The 17212-nt window shown below is 42.0% G+C and overlaps 2 protein-coding genes across 7 annotated transcripts in view; one reads left to right on the plus strand and one right to left on the minus strand.

Moving 5' to 3' along the window:
- PGM3 (phosphoglucomutase 3) overlaps nt 1–17212 on the minus strand; it is a 71093-nt gene that overhangs the window by 7296 nt on the left and 46585 nt on the right. Inside the window, exons 1-9 of one of the 3 annotated variants that reach the window (XM_031028692.2) lie at nt 15270–15353; nt 14450–14631; nt 13356–13561; nt 11066–11250; nt 8964–9031; nt 5122–5255; nt 4010–4205; nt 1488–1645; nt 733–816 (exon numbers count right to left, since the gene is read on the minus strand). In XM_031028692.2, the coding sequence (XP_030884552.1) occupies nt 733–816; nt 1488–1645; nt 4010–4205; nt 5122–5255; nt 8964–9031; nt 11066–11250; nt 13356–13559 (1029 nt within the window). In that variant the 5' untranslated portion in view covers nt 13560–13561; nt 14450–14631; nt 15270–15353. Of the gene's footprint in view, nt 1–732; nt 817–1487; nt 1646–4009; nt 4206–5121; nt 5256–8963; nt 9032–11065; nt 11251–13355; nt 13562–14449; nt 14632–15269; nt 15387–17212 lie in introns of those variants that run through there. The other 2 variants (XM_006733808.3, XM_081828596.1) reach the window with 2 other exon arrangements.
- RWDD2A (RWD domain containing 2A) overlaps nt 15460–17212 on the plus strand; it is a 6443-nt gene continuing 4690 nt past the window's right edge. Inside the window, exons 1-2 of one of the 4 annotated variants that reach the window (XM_006733806.3) lie at nt 15460–15536; nt 16436–16775. In XM_006733806.3, the coding sequence (XP_006733869.1) occupies nt 16575–16775 (201 nt within the window). In that variant the 5' untranslated portion in view covers nt 15460–15536; nt 16436–16574. Of the gene's footprint in view, nt 15537–15770; nt 16776–17212 lie in introns of all 4 variants that reach the window. The other 3 variants (XM_006733807.3, XM_031028687.2, XM_031028686.2) reach the window with 3 other exon arrangements.

Here is a 17212-nt window from a genome sequence, read left to right on the forward strand (position 1 = left end):
TAGCCAGAATCCTCCCTGACCCCTGATGACTACTCAGTAATTTTCCATCTGCCAACCCCCTCCACCCTTGCTCCTTGGCTCCAAAATCTCCACTTTTCCTTGTTGTATTAGGAGTTGAGCCCAGTCTGTCTCCCCCACTGTGAAACCCCAAAGCAATAGTCCCTATGCCTACTGAATAGGCCCACTTCTCAAGAAGACTTCACAGGACCATTTGTCACACACTTTGTCTTAAATGTGCCTGATAACTGTGGTGGCAGTGTTTAGTCCTTACCAAAAGAATAATAAAACCTCTCATATCTCTATAACAAGCAGATAAGTGGCTGGCTCCAAGCTCTAACTAACAGAAACTCTCAGGAGCCTGGGAGACAGGGGTGCTATGTTCCCTTAAGTTCACATTTCAATGAGGGGACTCCAGACCCTTATGGAAAACATTCCCGAGCTATAAAACTTGCTTAGCCTTTAAAAAGATTTACATTCATTATAAAGAAGGCAGAGAAAGAATTTATAAGTTTTCTAAAAGAAATGCTCTAAAAAAAGAGAGGGGGGAGAATCTCTCTTTTCACATCAGGGACAATATTTTTTTCCTATTTTTGATTTCTACTTACCCTTAAATGGGTAACAGCTCAGTTTCATGTATTACAACCTATTCACTTATATGAGGGCATTGTTTTCCTCACAGAAATATCTTAGAATATATTAAGAAGCTACCAGAAAATTGAAATGGTTCAATACCTTCATAACTTCTTCAAGATATCGTGTTGAACTTCCATTTGCATACGCAGTTTGTACAACACCAATATTCAAACTTTCTCCAATCTAGATAAAAATAATGATAATTGCCTGGCCATCAAAAGTAATGACACTAACTACAAAAGCAAACATATAATGAGAGTTCTAAAGGATGACAAAATCATCGCCGAGGTCAGCTGTGTCTTAGTTTATGCAATAAATGCCTAAAGTGAAAATTTACATGAATGCCAGAAAAAAAAGCTAAAATACTTTTGAGCATTAAAAAGTATTTAACTGAATTCTCAAAGTATATCTTTCCCAATATTATAATAATTACTTCTCATTACGTTCTATATGTATAGCTGGCCTAGGATTTCCAAAAGAGCAAAACAGAATACACCTCTCACATTATTAAGCATATTATAACACAGTAAATACAGCTCTCAGAGGATGAGATTTTCTGTTTAAACTTGAGGCTTTGGGACTGATAATGGGAATTCTCATTAAAGTGTCAGTTATGAAGAAACCACAACTTCATAAAGCTTCAAATCACAAACTCTGCCAGTATAAGGAAGAAAAGAGTACTACCTTCAGGTTCCAACTGCCCCATGTTGAAATGACTAAAATTACCGTATCTTCTTGTATTTTCTGGCCACAAAGGTAAGGAACTCTGTAAGAATAGTGCCTCTGGGACATTCAAATGCCTGTTAGTCACCAGTAAGTCTTGTTTTAAAGGGCAGTCGATAACCCCACCATACCTCCAACAGGAGCTCTTTAAGGAAACTGCTAATTAGTGTTGCTATCTTGTCTCCATCTATGAGATGAAAGTGACCATCTACATCAAGGTAGTAATAAACAATTCTGTCTGCATCTCCATCAAAGGAACAGCATCTCTCATTAGACTTCATTTCCATTCCTAGCAGACAGAATTTTAAAATGCATTTCAGTCATAGAAATGGGAATACACCTCCATATAAAAGTTTTTCTCTTACATTAGTTACACAGGAAAAATATTTCACTAAAGTATGATCATAACTGGCCTTGTGGTACTTAAAAAATTATCCTTCCAAATAAAAGCCAATGTCTTAATCTTTAAATAGTATAAAGGTTTATTGGTTGTTTTTACAGGGTAAATTCTTTCACAGCTAACTGGAAAATAATTCTATGCTGAAACTTGATATAATATTAAAATAAAATTCTGTTTTATAAGCCAGTTGGTTTGGCAAGACAGGTTCCCATATAGTTTTTTGAAAGCTACAGATACTTGTGAATGCAACTGACCTAGTACTATGATGTCCTTTACATATAAAAAGTAATCAGCAATAGGGGCGCCTGGGTGGCTCAGTTGGTTAAGTGTCTGCCTTCAGTTCAGGTCATGATCCCAGGGTCCTGGGATCGAACCCCGCATCGGGCTCCCTGCTCAGCGGGAGCCTGCTTCTCCCTCTCCTCCCCGCTTGTGATCTCTTTCGCTATCTCTGTCACTCTCTCTCTCAAATAAATAAAATCTTTAAAAAAATAATAATAATCAGCAATAGATGAGGTATGTGCTTTAATTCTAATAGAAATGATTTTTATTTGTTCACACCATCAGTAACAAGAAACATTGGTAACTAAGAGCGAAGAATTATAAACTGTGAGAGAAATATGGTTTGTGTAATTTGCATAAAGCTATCAAAACCTCAGCAATTGTCATGTCAAACTTATTAGAAAATTCTGCTGTTCCTTAGCCATGACAGCAGCGGGTGGAGAAATCCAACATGAGACTTCCGTGAGGAATATGAACATAAGGTTGACTAAGGGGCATAACACAAGCTTCAGGAAAGTGAGAGGGCCTATGCTTTTGTTCATACGGTAGCTCTGGGATGTGGGGCCGCCAGTGCACGAGTCAAGAAAGAATTCTTGAGACATTTTAAAGTACAAAAATGTGCTTTTATTATAGCAGGGGACAGGACCCATACCAGAAAGAGCTGCGCTGTGATTGTGAGGAGTGACTGATTATATACTTTTAAGTTTGAGAAGGGGAGTGATTAGAGATAAGTTTCTAAGGAATTTCTCCATGCTGAAAGTGAGGTTTACAGGACCTTGGAGGTCTGGTTATTGTCAAGATAAGGTTGCTTTTAGAACATCAACATGAAGGCAGCCATAAGTTCCTTGAGGTATGTCACACTCTGCATGTCTCAGGTATTAGTGGGCTACAAGTTGTAAAGAGATTAATTTTAGCTACCTTTCTCTTGCCTTTGTTCTCCTTACCAGTGCCTACAGCAAGGGAGAGGAAGAGCTCAACATTTAGTGAATGGACAGAACCAAACTGTCAGTAAAGGTCAAAACAAGCAATTCAATAAAAAGGAGTTCAAACTGGTTGATTCAACTAAAAATTTAAATGCTTACTACAGTGAGGCAGGACCATATAAATGAGAGAGGTGACTGGATGAGGTCTGTGGAGTTCTGCAGAATGCATGTCCTGTCTGAAGTGGGCAGGAGCCACTCCACAGCAGCTGATTACTGCCATGTGAGAAGGGACATTTTCTGATTTTGGTAAAAAGAAGCCAGAGTTTCTAATATTTAAGTAAAATCACGGAGTTTTTAAATGGCAACAATTACACACACACAGCAGACCAAACAAAACACATCTGCAAGCCAAGCGTGGCCCACCCGCTAACAATTTAGTATCTGTAATGCAGTTAAATATAGAACACCTCTTAGTACAACTACAGTCTATAGAAGTTTTCCTCCTAATATACCAACCGTAGAAAATAGTGATTTTTGCAGACAATTATAATTAAGCAGAGTTGCATTCCCTTTCCATAGTATGTCTAATTCAGATAAGGTGAAAAATGCTACTTACTATTGCTGTCCTTTAGATCAATGATTCTCAAAGTGTGGTCCCAGGAGACCAGCACCATTAAGGAAGGCTGGGTACTTGAGAAATGCAAGTTCTTATCATACCTAAATCCTACCCCAGACCTACAGAATCAGAAACTCTAGAGTAGACCCAGGAATCTGTGCTAACAAGCCCTCCAGGTGATTCTCATGCACGCTACCGTTCGAGATTCACAGCCCTAAAACACCAATTTCTGATTTTGCTTCCCCCCACCCCCACACGGTAGGAGTCGTGTGACTTACGGCAGAAGAGTAGACCATGTTCTAAATGGCACTGACAAGTGAGATGCCCAGATGTCTCAAGCAGTAGCGCCAGGACTAGCTGCATGACTCAACTCGGCCACTCTGTCTGGAAATAAGACTGGTTTCAAAGAGCTCTAAAAACAAATTGTCTACATACCCTGTGGAGGCTTCTGATGACTTTTCACAAAGTCAGCCCCACATAAATGGTTGAGTTTCCCTTTGGTTCCATCATTAAACAGCTGAACTGCCAGACCCTGGGAAATGTAGTGTTCCATTTCTCTCAGCTTCAGGGCCCCTATGCCGTTTGCGCAGTCCACCTTAAGTGATCTATATTCATCTCCACTGCAGAAAGCCTTCAAAGGAAAACACACATGGGAGAAAAATGTCAAGGTATAAAAGAGTGAAGCATAAAGCAAATATAGGCATATGTAAACAGCTTCCATTGTTTCAGTTAACTCATCTATTTTAACCTGGGAAACAAAAGGGTACACACATTCAGGTGAAAATTGTAGAAAACCGAAGTAAAATTTAAAAACCTTTAAAAACTTGTTTTTTTGAACACTGACACTAGAACAGTTTCACTGATTGAATAACTTATGGAAATGGAGCTTTGTCAAAATTTAGCCTCAGTTAAGCAGGGTCCCTTCAAAATAATACTACAGCCTATATTACATGACAGGCATTCAAATGTGGGAATAAGTATATAGACGGATGAGCAGAATGACGCCTGTCATTCTCTTCACAGCATATAACACCCCTGGGCATGTCTAGGTTTTTCCTTGTCAGTCTCCTCTCTGGCCCATCCTCCCTTCAGAATATAAATTCTATGAGAACAAGGGCTTTGTTTTGGTTAACAACATGCATTCAATATCTGTTGGTCAAATTAATTATACCCCCCAAATCTCAACCAGGTTTAAGACGCTAATCTACTCAGGAGAAAATCTTTCTCAGCAGTAGACACTTCAAGCATCACGCCAATAGCACCTAACATTAACCCTATGAGAAAATTCATCTGAATGAATAGGAAACCACAAGAACCCCATGTTTTCTCTCCCAATTATCTCAGAATGTACTACGTGCCTTGCCAAGTAAATGCCAACAGATATTTAGCAAGATACAAGGGTCAAACCTTGTGGAGCCCTAGAAAGAAAAAGGAAATACACCGCATTTTTGGAAAAAGGAGGAGTGACAAACTACCTAATTAAGATAAATTATTCAACTGATGTTACTCATTTGCTTAAACTCTAACCGTGTTCAAGAGCTTTTCACCTGTTTGGTAAGCTCCATAAAGGCCTTAGAGAGTTTCTCATAGTAACCTTCTATGGTTGCCTTTCCATATTGGCCGCTGGTATTTCGACAGTACACCATGTAGTGTAGCTGGGGCGTTGTTAACAAGCCGTAATCTGTCAGAGAAATACAAAACGCAATTTGTCACATTCCTTAATAAACAAAAAAAAGTTTAAATGGATTCATACCATACGAATTTGACAGATCTTCCTTAAAAAAAGACATCTCAGAAAACTAAAATGCTAACTTCCAAACTATTCAGAAACATGCATAAATATCCACTGAAATCATTACAACTGTTACATTATGATGTTGTGATTTATAATAAGAAATAGAGATTTGGTCTTTGTCTCCATTCCTGGCAGGGCTTCTAACCCTTAGAATTTCTAAGCGATGAGAGCAAGGAATTGTCTTTTGTTATGCTAATGAGATGACAAGGAAAGCTCCTAGAGCACGCTAGGATAGGGCCAGGTTGGTTGCCAGGGAAACCAACCATGTGATTAAAGAGTTGAAACTTTCAGACCTCTCCTCTCTTATTCCTGGGCCCCCTGCCACTCCAGGGAGAGAAAAGGACTAGAGACTGTGTTCAAATAGCAATGGCCAATCACTTAATTGATCGTGCCTATGTAATGAAGCCTCCATAAAAACCCAAAAGGATGGGGTTTGGGTTGGTAAATGTGTGCAGACTGGGGAGAGTGGCTGCCCAGACAGCATGGGAGCTCCATGCCCCTTCCTGCATACCTTGCCCTGTGCAGCTCTTCCCGCTGGCTGCTCCTGAGTTCTATCCTTTATCATAAACCAGTAATCTGGTAAGTAAAATGTTTCTCTGAGTTCTGTGAGCACTTTAGCACATTAATCAAACCAAGGAGGGGGTCGTCAGAAGCTCAGGTGACTGGATTCTGAAATGGGGGGAGGGGAGGAGACATGGCACTGAGCCCTTTACCTGTGGGATCTGACCCTACCTCTAGGTAGATAATGTCAGAGAATTAAGTTAATTGTTTGGTAGTGTTAGAAAAAAGCACACATTTAATATGGATAGGTAACATAAAAAGAGAATATAGAAAAATAATAACAGTTCTATTTCCAACAACACTGCCAACTATTTAATTCAGATGAACCGTACTCCTGAAAACAACCAAAAATGCTAGATAAAAGAAAAATCACTTTTAAAAAAGCATTGCTGTGCCAACAAGTTACAGAGGACTAAGGCCAAAACCTCTGTGAAGAGAGAACTCCAAAATTTGAGCTCTGGGAAGCCAGTTTGGCTTTGAGGGCATTCCTCTACAGCAGAAATTAACCTACTGCTTTTGGTGCAAAAAAAGTCCTTGCTGACTTAAGATGGGAAGGAAACCCAGTAGAAGACCAGCCCCTCATGAAGCTGAAGCCTCAAAGAACTATTCTTCAGTGCAAGGCTGAGTCAGAAGTGAATTAGCTCCAAGTGCCCACTCCTAGGAGATTTGTCTTGACATCAAGAAGAGCAGGAGATAACCCATCCCTGAAGAGCTGTCACCAGAAGCACAGGCCTCCCCTGGATTTCTAGCCCAAATCACATAACCACAGGGGTCCAGAAGAACTCCATCAAGAAACTTGTCATCCACCCGTCAGGTAGCACCCCCAGGCACCCAGCAAAAGCAATAACCAAACTCTGCCACAGAAATAGGCCTTCACCATAAACCTCAAAAATGTCCCACAAATAATTTCCCAAGAAAAATAAACAGCTTATAGTCAAAAATAGCAAACCACACAAGAAAAGCACCAAAAGCAAGAACAAGAAACAGGAGAAATAGCAGAGATGACCAATATCCAATATTCTGTAACTAAATCCATCAGAGGTCTTCAAAGTCAAGCACAAGAGTTAAAAGTCATTTAAGCTACTGAGCCCTGCAGGTATCCAGCGGAAATGGTATGTTATGAAGGCAACCATGGCTCTGATACAAGGATCGGATCGAAGGAGAGGGAGGAGCTCAAAGTGGATAAGCACTTACCCTAGTTTAATGGAGGTGTATAAGGAGAGGAAAACAATATTCCAAAAGACTTACTCAAGGACGGAACAAAAGGATTTTGTGACCAATATCAACATTAGCAAATAAACATTTACTCAATAAATTTTTACTTAATAAAAAATAACTATTATATAGTTACTCATCTGTTCCACCGATCAACCCAGAAACCTAGAAGCCATTCTTCACAGCTCTAGCCTCATCATGTATCACAAAATCCTTTGAAGTCACTACTAATTTTAAACTTCTCCACTTCTCTCGCTATCATCACTCTTGCATGAACTGCTATACCGTCTCTTTTCCTTACAAACTTCCTCTCTACACAAAAGTCAGACTGAAAACCCAGAGTGACTGACTTAAAATGGATATGTGATCATACTTCCATGTATAAAACCCTTCCATGGAGCTCCTGTGCATTTGAAATAAAACCCAAATCTTTACTACAACCTCGGGATGATATGGCTCATGTTTACTTCCCTAACCTTATCTACTAGCTTCCCCCATTCTCTCTATGCTGTGGCTACATTAACCTTTCATTTCCTCAAGTACGCTAAGCTGAAGAGAGAAATGACAGAAAGGTCCACAAAAAAAAAAAATTACTCTCATATTTTTCTAGATTAAAACATTAGAACAGTGATGGTTCTAGAGCTAGAATGACCGTGCAAAAGGTGAAGCATTCTGAGAATAGTATAAACAATAGTTTTAAGCCAGGTGAAGCTGGAGTAAGGGCAGATCACCTAAATGGAGACCTCTCAGACTAGTGCTTACAAATTGCAGACCTGAGCCCGTCAGGAATCATGGAATCCACTTAGTAAGACACAACCAGCATTTCTGCATTTTTTTTTTAATAAAACAGATGAATGCACGTCATGCAGTGTGGGTATTATTTACTGATACTTTTGTGTCAGTTACACACACAAGTACATATACACACATCATGATACAAAATGGGTTTCTTACTTTAAGTTGTGAGCGGCATGAAATAGACTCCCTGGAGGGTTGTGTATAGAAGGCAGTCAAAAATGTTTGATGGGGGCGCCTGGGTGGCTCAGTCGTTAAGTATCTGCCTTCGGCTCAGGTCATGATCCCAGGGTCCTGGGATCGAGCCCCGCATCGGGCTCCCTGCTCAGCCGGAAGCCTGCTTCTCCCTCTCCCACTCCCCCTGCTTGTGTTCCCTCTCTGTGTCTCTCTCTGTCAAATAAATAAATAAAACCTTAAAAAAAAAAAAAAAGATTTATTTGAGAGAGAAAGAGGTAGAGAGAGCATATGCTCGTGCAAATGGGGGGAAGGGCAGAGGAAGAGAATCTTTAAACAGACTCCTCACTGAGTGTGGAGCCCAGTAAGCGGCTCTATCCCAGGACCCATGAGATCCTGGCCTGAGCTGAAAACAAGAGTCTGACGCTTAACTGACTGAGCCACCCAGGTGCCCCGTTCATTTTTAAAAAAGTTATTTTATCTGTACTTTCAAACTCTTTTAAAATAAATGGTACTATTTTTACAACTTTCTTAAAAGTTATTTAAGTTTTTTTTTTTAAAACATTTTAAGGACTGCTAATTTATTTATTTATTTTATTTTATTTTTTTAAAGATTTTATTTATTTGACACAGAGAGACACAGCGAGAGAGGGAACACAAGCAGGGGGAGTGGCAGAGGGAGAAGCAGGCTTCCCGCGGAGCAGGGAGCCTGATGTGGGGCTCGGTTCCAGGACCCTGGGATCATGACCTGAGCCAAAGGCAGCCGCTTAACTGACTGAGCCACCCAGGCGCCCCAAAAGTTATTTAAGTTTTTTAAAGTTTAATTTACAACTCAGGATAGCTACATACCATGGAATTGACCTTCTAAAACAGTCACACCATCTATTACAGACTGTGAAAGTTTCTTGCTGCTAGGCCTAGAAAAGAAAAGGAAGAAAATAACACATCCCATTCTGAAACCAAGAGTTGCTAGTTCTGAAAGCAAATGCTACAAATTCCAGGATAATAGGTTCACTGTATTTGAACTGAAACCTGTAAAGTCTGAAAACTCTGCAGAAATAAGAGGTAGAGTATAAGCATTTTCCAGCAGCCTTTCACAATACATTTCTTGGAAAGAGTTTGGCTTTTAAATGAATTTAGAAAATAAATATAAAAATACACTAACTACATCATACCCAAAAACCTTTTCAAGTTTGACTGTAACAACATATACACTACCTAAAAATAGTAGCAATAAATACTGAATGCAAACACTTTGCATAATGCAGTACTGGGTATTAAACCACCAAGGATACAGAACCTATTTTTCATTTGAAAAAGTCAGAACAAATTATCTATCTGAAAATAAAGTAGATCATTATAACTGCCTTGTAGAAAATGATGTTTTATATCATTTAAACTAGTTAATTGGTAAGAGGCAATTACATGTGGGATGGCTTTACTGTAGGATAATAATTTGTTTCAGAACATAAGTCACTAGGCTACTTCTGATACTTATAAATCCACAATCAATGGTATTTAGAAGTCTCTCTGGTAACACATTAAGGATAAAACACCATTATCCTAATGTCCTATCATTAAGACTATGACTAGAAATTTCCTTTAGAAAGAATCTCTGGCTAAAATGAAATCTTACAGTAAAGAGAATGCTTCTGTTTCAAAGTACACTTTTAATCTAACATTTTACAATAATATCTTTTTGTAAAGGAAGGCAAAAGCTGCCAAATATGACAAGTAGCCCCCCCTCTTGTCCACTGTTTCGCTGGCCATGGTTTCAGTTACCTGAGGTCAACTGTAGTCCAGAAGCAGATGATCCACCTTCTGACATACTGTCAGGTCAACAGGAGCCTAACACTACATCACAATGCCTACATTCACCTCATATCCTCTCTCACACAGGTATTTTATCATCTCACATCATCACAAGAAAGAGAAGGAGTACAGTACAGTAAGATATTTTGAGAGAGAGACTACATTCACATAACTTTATTATAGTATGTTGTTACAATTGTTCCACTTTATTATTATTTATTGTTGATCTACTGTGTTTAACTTATATATTAATCTTTATCATAGGGGCACCTGGGTGGCTCAATGTTAAGCATCTGAACTCTTGATTTTGGCTCAGGTCATGATCTCGGGGTCCTGAGATCAAGCCCCACTTTAGGCTCAGCGCTGGGCGCAGAGTCTGCCTGGGCTTCTGTCTCTCCCTGCCCCCTGCTCCTCCCCCCATTCGTGCTCTCTCTCTCAAATAAATAAGTAAAATCTTTAAAAATTAATCTTTATCATAATTATGTATGTATAGAGAAAAACATGGTATATAGAGAGTTCAGTACTATCCATGGTTTCAGGCATCCACTGGGGGTCTTGGAATGTATCCCCTGCAGATAAGGGGCAGGGGGAATTACTGTATGTGAAATAATATATTGTTAATGTTTTCCCGTGAACTCCAGCATGGGAAAATAATATAAATATATGAACCAACAATAATGTAGATTATGAGGTAAATCTCTATAAATATTGAATTACAATCACATGTTCTTACTTTATAGAAGAAAACAGTAAATCTACAGAAGTAAAGGGGTGGGAGACATATGTTAAGTACTTCTCTCGGGTCAGGAAATAGGTATTTTGCATACATTATCTCATGTAATCCTCACAAAAGCCCTGAGTTGGGCTTTAATATCAACATTTTATAGGTGGGCATATGGAAGCTCCAAAGATTAAGTAACCTACCCAGTCATACAGTGTTAGAGTTGGGGTTCGGACTCCAAAACCTAAGATGCAGGAGCGGATTACCTCCTCCATCCTATCAAAAATAAAAAGGCCAGGTAGGTGGAGGAGCCTCTTAGTTCCACTTAATTTTTTCAATTTATCATGGGTACTAAAACTAATGCAATCGTTTAGGTCCAGTTCCCAAAGCTGCTTTCACCAGTAACTCTGATGGTCACCTGGTATCTCTACCAATCACTACGAAGGCATCTTGTTGCAGATTCACGGCTGCTTTCACACTGATGTCCATCAACATTCTCGGCATCTCGTGTTCCTCAGCATTTGCCAAACAGGTAGCATGTTCCTCCCAGGACGGTGCCAACATTTCACCCAAAGGATCAACCAACTTTACCCCATTGTCTTCCTTAAAAGAAAAGCGAACAATAAGCCATCTGTGCATATTCACAAGGGTGAGTTGAGGAAGTAAACTCAAGCTGTTTTCCCCTAAAAAAGACACTGATGGCTGAGTGGCTTTACCTGTGACCGTATGGAATGCCAGGCACTGGACTAGGTGTTTTATATAAATCCTCATAACAAACATCAATCCTACTAATAATCCTATTTTTATTCCAATCTTACTTTGAAAAAAAACAGATTCATAGCAAGTAATCTGCTTATGTTCACACAGTGTCAGTGCTGGTATTAAAACATCAAGTCTACATGACTCTTAAACCCACCAGCCACTATGCTACACTAGTTTTTTAAAAAGGCTGTCATCTGTGCATTCACCATCAATTACATGACCAGGGCACAAATGGAGTAGAATGAAGGCACCGAGAGATCCTCCTCACTATGACTCTGGACTCTTTAAGAACATACTGGCCAATATATCAACCAGCGGGTGACAAAAGCTGAAAACTGACTCCCAATTCTGTTCTGCTCAAATTTTGGGGAAGAAATAAAGTGTAGTTCAGAGTGAATGTCAACTGAAGGAAACAGTTCAGTATTGTTTTAAGAAGTACTTCTAGAACTAGCAATAAATATAGGCTTCAGCCCACAAGTCATTAATTGTGGTGATTTAGACATTCAGACACTTACACATTTATAATGATCCACATTTACAAGCTGGACAAGCTATGTCCTCTTGTGTGGGGGGAAGAGGAGGTTATAATCCTTCACAGACTTACACAGCTTTAACTTGCTGCTAATTTAGCTACAAAGGCAAAAGTCTCACGCTCTTGCAATCAAACAGAGGCATGTTATTCAAACCACATATTAGTGAGCTATAGGCAATACATAATAAAACAGTTAAACTGCGTCAAAAAGAATACTTTGCTTAAAAAAATTGGGGGCGCCTGGGTGGCTCAGTTGGTTGAGAGTCCAACTCTTGGTTTTGGCTCAGGTCATGATGTCAGGGTCATAGGATCAGGATCAAGCCCCACATCAGGCCCTGCGCTCAGCAGGGAGTCTGCCTGAGAGTCTCTCTCCCCCTCTCTCTGCCTCTCCCTGGCTCGCACACTCTCTCGCTCTAAAATAAATAAATATATCTTTAAAAAAAAGAAGTAATTCTCAAAACACTAGAATCATCAGGCCTCATCAATAATCTGCCCAAAGCTCACTTTTGTATATCTGGAGCCACCTGTTTGGCTGTTCATTCAGAACAGGAAACTCTTCCCTAATATTCCCTAACTACAGAAAACGGGTCTAGGGGTGGCTGGGTGGTTCAGTCAGTTAAGTGGCTGCCTTCGGCTCAGGTCACGATCTCAGGGTCCTGAGATCAAGGCCCACATCGGGCTCCCTGCTCAGTGCAGAGTCTGCTTCTCCCTCTCCCTCTGCTGCTCCCCCTGCTTGTGCTCTCTCGCTTGTGTGCTCTCTCTCTCTCAAATGAATAAAATCTTTAAAATAAAAAAGAAAAGAAAACAAGTCTAAAAAATTTTCAAAATGCACTAAATCTTTTCAAATGTTTGCCCTTCTCCCCACCTTGGCTCCAATCTCTCTAATCTCTACCAAATTAACACAAGTAATACTTTTTGTTACTTATTCTGTCTCAATACAACTAACTTGGAAGGACATTCTGTTATTTCTCTAATATGGACACAGTCCAAGAAATGACTCTCAATTTCATTCTCTCCACACCCTCTACAGTCATGAGCTAAATAACCACTCATCAAGAAAAAGCCATTTCAGGGGCGCCTGGGTGGCTCAGTCAGTTAAGTGTCTGACTCTTGATTTCAGCTCGGGTTGTGTGTAGTCTCAGGCTTGTGGGATCCAGCCTGGTGTCTGGCTCCACATTCAGTGATCAGTCTGCTTGGGATTCTCCCTCTCCCTCTGCCCCTTCCCTCACATGCACTCTCTAGTCTCTCTCTAAAATAAATTAATCTTTAAGAAAAAGTCATTTCAAATCCAAAGGCACATACCGAGTAGGCACATTCCTAGAATTAGAATTTGTACTTGGGGTCAAACTGCTCAGACACTAAGATGTGTTCTTGTAAATAAAGGTTTGCTTTATAAGAGCACTAAAGGCATTACCTCAGGATTGTGTGATGCCGTTACCATGACTCCTATTGTAGACTTTGTCTGTTTTGACCTCAGGACAGCTAATAATCCCATGCGAAACATGACATGATCAAGATGTTCTGCTTTCGTTCGAAAGCCAGCGGTCCCATATTGAAGAACGAGTCCATTGGGTTTGGCATGTAATGCTGAGTATTCTCTAATAGCATCTAAATCCATGTCTACAAAATTAAGGAATATTTTTCAAGCATAAGAAATCTTTCAAGGACCATTTGCTTCAAAAACTGCCACCTTAAACTAACAGGTCTGCCTCGTTCTGAACCCCAACAAAGAATGTTTGAGAAAGAAAAGAATGGTACAGGGGCGCCTGGGTGGCTCAGTCGTTAAGCATCTGCCTTCGGCTCAGGTCATGATCCCAGAGCCCTGGGATCGAGCCCCGCATCAGGCTCCCTGCTCGGCGGGAAGCCTTCTCCCTCTCCCACTCCCCCTGCTTGTGTTCCCTCTCTCGCTGTGTCTCTCTCTGTCAAATAAATAAATAAAATCTTTAAAAAAGAAAAGAAAAGAAAAGAATGGTACAATAAGTCCTGGTGGTAGGCATTACCTACAAGATCCTGCCCAACTTGCATCATCCACTCCAGGGCAGATGGCAGATTACCCCAACTCATCTCTCATTTTGGCTCCAGGGCTATTCCTGAACACAGGGTGAACTTAAAATGGTCCACTCTCAACTAAAATGAAGATTCCACACATAGATTCACAGACTGCTACACAATCAAAGATTACCTCATTTCACAAATGGAAAAACTTAAGCTTGGGCCTCAGTTAAATAACCTAAATTTACATGGGTAGCTGGTGACAGACTGGGGCCTAAGGTCATACTGTCAGATGGACTGGGACTACATATCCAAAATATCTGGGAAATCTGTTGGTTCTTTTGTTATTCCTCCCACACCACAGAGACATACACCCAAAGGAAAAGCAAAGGAGAACAGCCTCCTCTCTAAGACCGCCCAGACCTCCTAATATATCTTGCAGTGGATTTTTCTATTTTCATAAGGGAGGATCAGGACACCCTTCTAAATTAAGCTCTGAAAGTAACATCTTTTTACCTGTAACTGGGCCCCTAGCCCACTAGTACTTCCTTCTCTGGGATACTCCAATTTTAAGTGGAACTTGGGGTTTCCAACCTCAGTTGTATGTACTGTTTATTCAATTCTTGGGTCAGTCCCATTCCCAATTAGCCCAGAGATGAGCAGCAGTCCTATCTTGTTTTCTTCATTTTCTTTCATTGCTTCAATGAACAAAAGTTAAAGGAAATGGTGAAAAATTTTTGCTTTTGTCCAGCTAGAAAAAACTGGTATTCAGCAAGCTAATTTAGTTTGGTCCAAAGTGATCAAATCTCTTTCACAAGCATGAATACACTTTGTTAAAAACTGACCATTCGGTAATATATCATGATTATTCATAAGGGCGTAAACCAGTGGTGTTAAATCCAGAAAATCTTTTAAAAAAGGAAAAATGCTTCCACCCTTCAAAGCGTTTTCGGTCCTAAACCTACGTTCAATGAGTGGGCGAACGCTTTTATTCAAAGCTTACAAGCCCAGACAGTGACCACTCTAAAAAAGTTGAGAGCATCCCCCTTCCCTCCATTCAATTATCAACCGCTTGCTTGTTCCGCTTTCTTTCCAGGCCCCAAATGGCCGCACGTTTCCCGGCTCTCAACCCTGAGCCACCACCCCCCGCTCCAGGCCTCTGGACCAGAACACCCAGCATGAGACCCTCGGGCCCGCTCTGAAGGCGCAGGGGCGGGTGTGTTCCGCTCGCGGTCCGTGGGTCAGTCCGCTAGCCTACCCGCAGCCCATCGGTAGGCCGAACCCCTACGGACTGGAGAGTCCCATTCCCGTCGCCAAGCCTAAGGGCCCCACTCACCTCCGCCGGAGATTACCCCTCACCTCCACCTCACAGCGCAGCTACCCCGCGGCGGCTCCTCCTGCCTGACTGAAGCTCTCCGAACCTGCAGACGTGGCGCTGCGTGACTTCCGGCCCATCGCCACGCCCCCCAGCCAATCACGGAGGGGGGAGGATCCGCTGGCCCCGCCTCGCCTCCTTGCGGATCATGCGCAGCTCGCGCCTGCAGAACTGCGGATCCCGGTTCTGAGAGGGCTTGGGGCTGTTTCCTTTGAATGACCGGGAAGGGTGAGGCCCCCCGCGGTGGCCCGGGGGTTGGGGCCTAGGGTCGTGGGCCATCAGAGTACTGCCACCGGCAAAAACGCAGTCCCCGCCTCCAAATTTGGGTCTCAGAGGGTGGCAGTCTTGCGTTCCTGGGAAGCCAGGGTTCCTAATGATCCCAGATGGGGGGTACCAACCCTGATTTGGGGCCTCTGACAAGGTGGCCTCGGCCATCTCCCCTTTTCCCGCATCCCCTTCTAGATCCTCGAGGTTCATCTCCCCAAACTTTGACTCCGGGAGCCTTCTCGAGCCGCTACTCACACCCCATCTCTCCGCACCAGCTTGCACTAAACATCATTTTATTAATGTACCTGTAAGACTCCCCGTTAGCCTGGGCCCCTCCACACACAGGCCAGATGGACCCAAATCGTCCGGAGCTATCAGGATGCCATCCCGGGGTGATGTGGCTCCCGGTTGAGCCGTAAAGGCCCGCTCGGGAGGGGTCCTTGGCGCTGGGGCCGAGGAGCCGCCACTGGCGTTGCGGGCGGCGGGGCCCTCAAGACCCCGGAGCCAAGGGATGCGACCACAGCCTCGCCGGACTGCGGGCTTTCCTCGCCACAGGGCGCAGCTCCGCCCAAGCCCGAGACCCTAGTGGGATTGCAAGCTGGGCTCCTTGCCTTTCCCAGAATTCAGGCTTGCAGAGCATCTGCAGGTGTTTGCCAACCACCTGCAACGGAATAATTTGGAACACCTGTTGAAAGTCCAGATTCCCGGATTTAAATCGGAAGCGGGGCTGGGGGTGGGGAGATCACGGACTGGGAATCTGAATTTTAACGAGGTGTCTTGAGGGATATTGTGCATACTAAATTTGTGGGTTGGGAGATAAAGCGAAGAAAGAGTTTAAGTGTCCCGGTTTGTGCCCCTAGCTGTCGGTGCGTAGCGTTCCTGCAAAACTGCTTCCACGGAAAGGGACCTTCGGGAAATTTCTCTGGACACCGCTGAAATTAACAAACCTAGTGCCCCTGGGCCTTTCCAGTTTTCCTGGCAGGTGGATTTCGAGGCAACATGTCTTCTTCAATGAAAGAATGCCTGCAGCTTCAGCTGCTAGAGATGGAAATGCTGTTTTCTATGTTTCCTAACCAAGGAGAAGTAAAACTTGAAGATGTAAATGTCCTGACGAATATAAAGCGATATTTGGAAGGCACAAGGGAGGCGCTGCCGCCAAAAATCGAATTTGTGATTACCCTCCAGATTGAGGAGCCCAAGGTAAGTACCCTGAGTTGTTTTCATTGTTGCCTGGTGCCCGGTTTTTAGTGGAAACACTTGGAACGTGAGATTTCTGTCCAGGAAGCAAATAGAGAATATTCCAGATTCGTATATCCTTTACTTGTTTGAAAGTGAAATATGTAAAATATGGGATGCCCTGTAAATTGTCTTCAATAAATATCTTGAATTTTCCATAAATATGCACATCTTTTTTTTTTTTTGGAAAAAAATCTGTTTATAATTTTTTTTTATTCTTATGTTAATCCCCATACATTACATCATTAGTTTTAGATGAAGTGTTCCATGATTCATTGTTTGTGCATAACACCCAGTGCTCCATGCAGAATGTGCCCTCCTCAATACCCACCACCAGGCTAACCCATCCTCCCACCCCCCCTCCCCTCTAGAACCCTCAGTTTGTTTTTCAGAGTCCATCG

The sequence above is a fragment of the Leptonychotes weddellii genome, chromosome 8 (genome assembly GCF_054177405.1).
Source record: "Leptonychotes weddellii isolate Sample4059 chromosome 8, ASM5417740v2, whole genome shotgun sequence".
Classification (NCBI taxonomy): domain Eukaryota; kingdom Metazoa; phylum Chordata; class Mammalia; order Carnivora; family Phocidae; genus Leptonychotes; species Leptonychotes weddellii.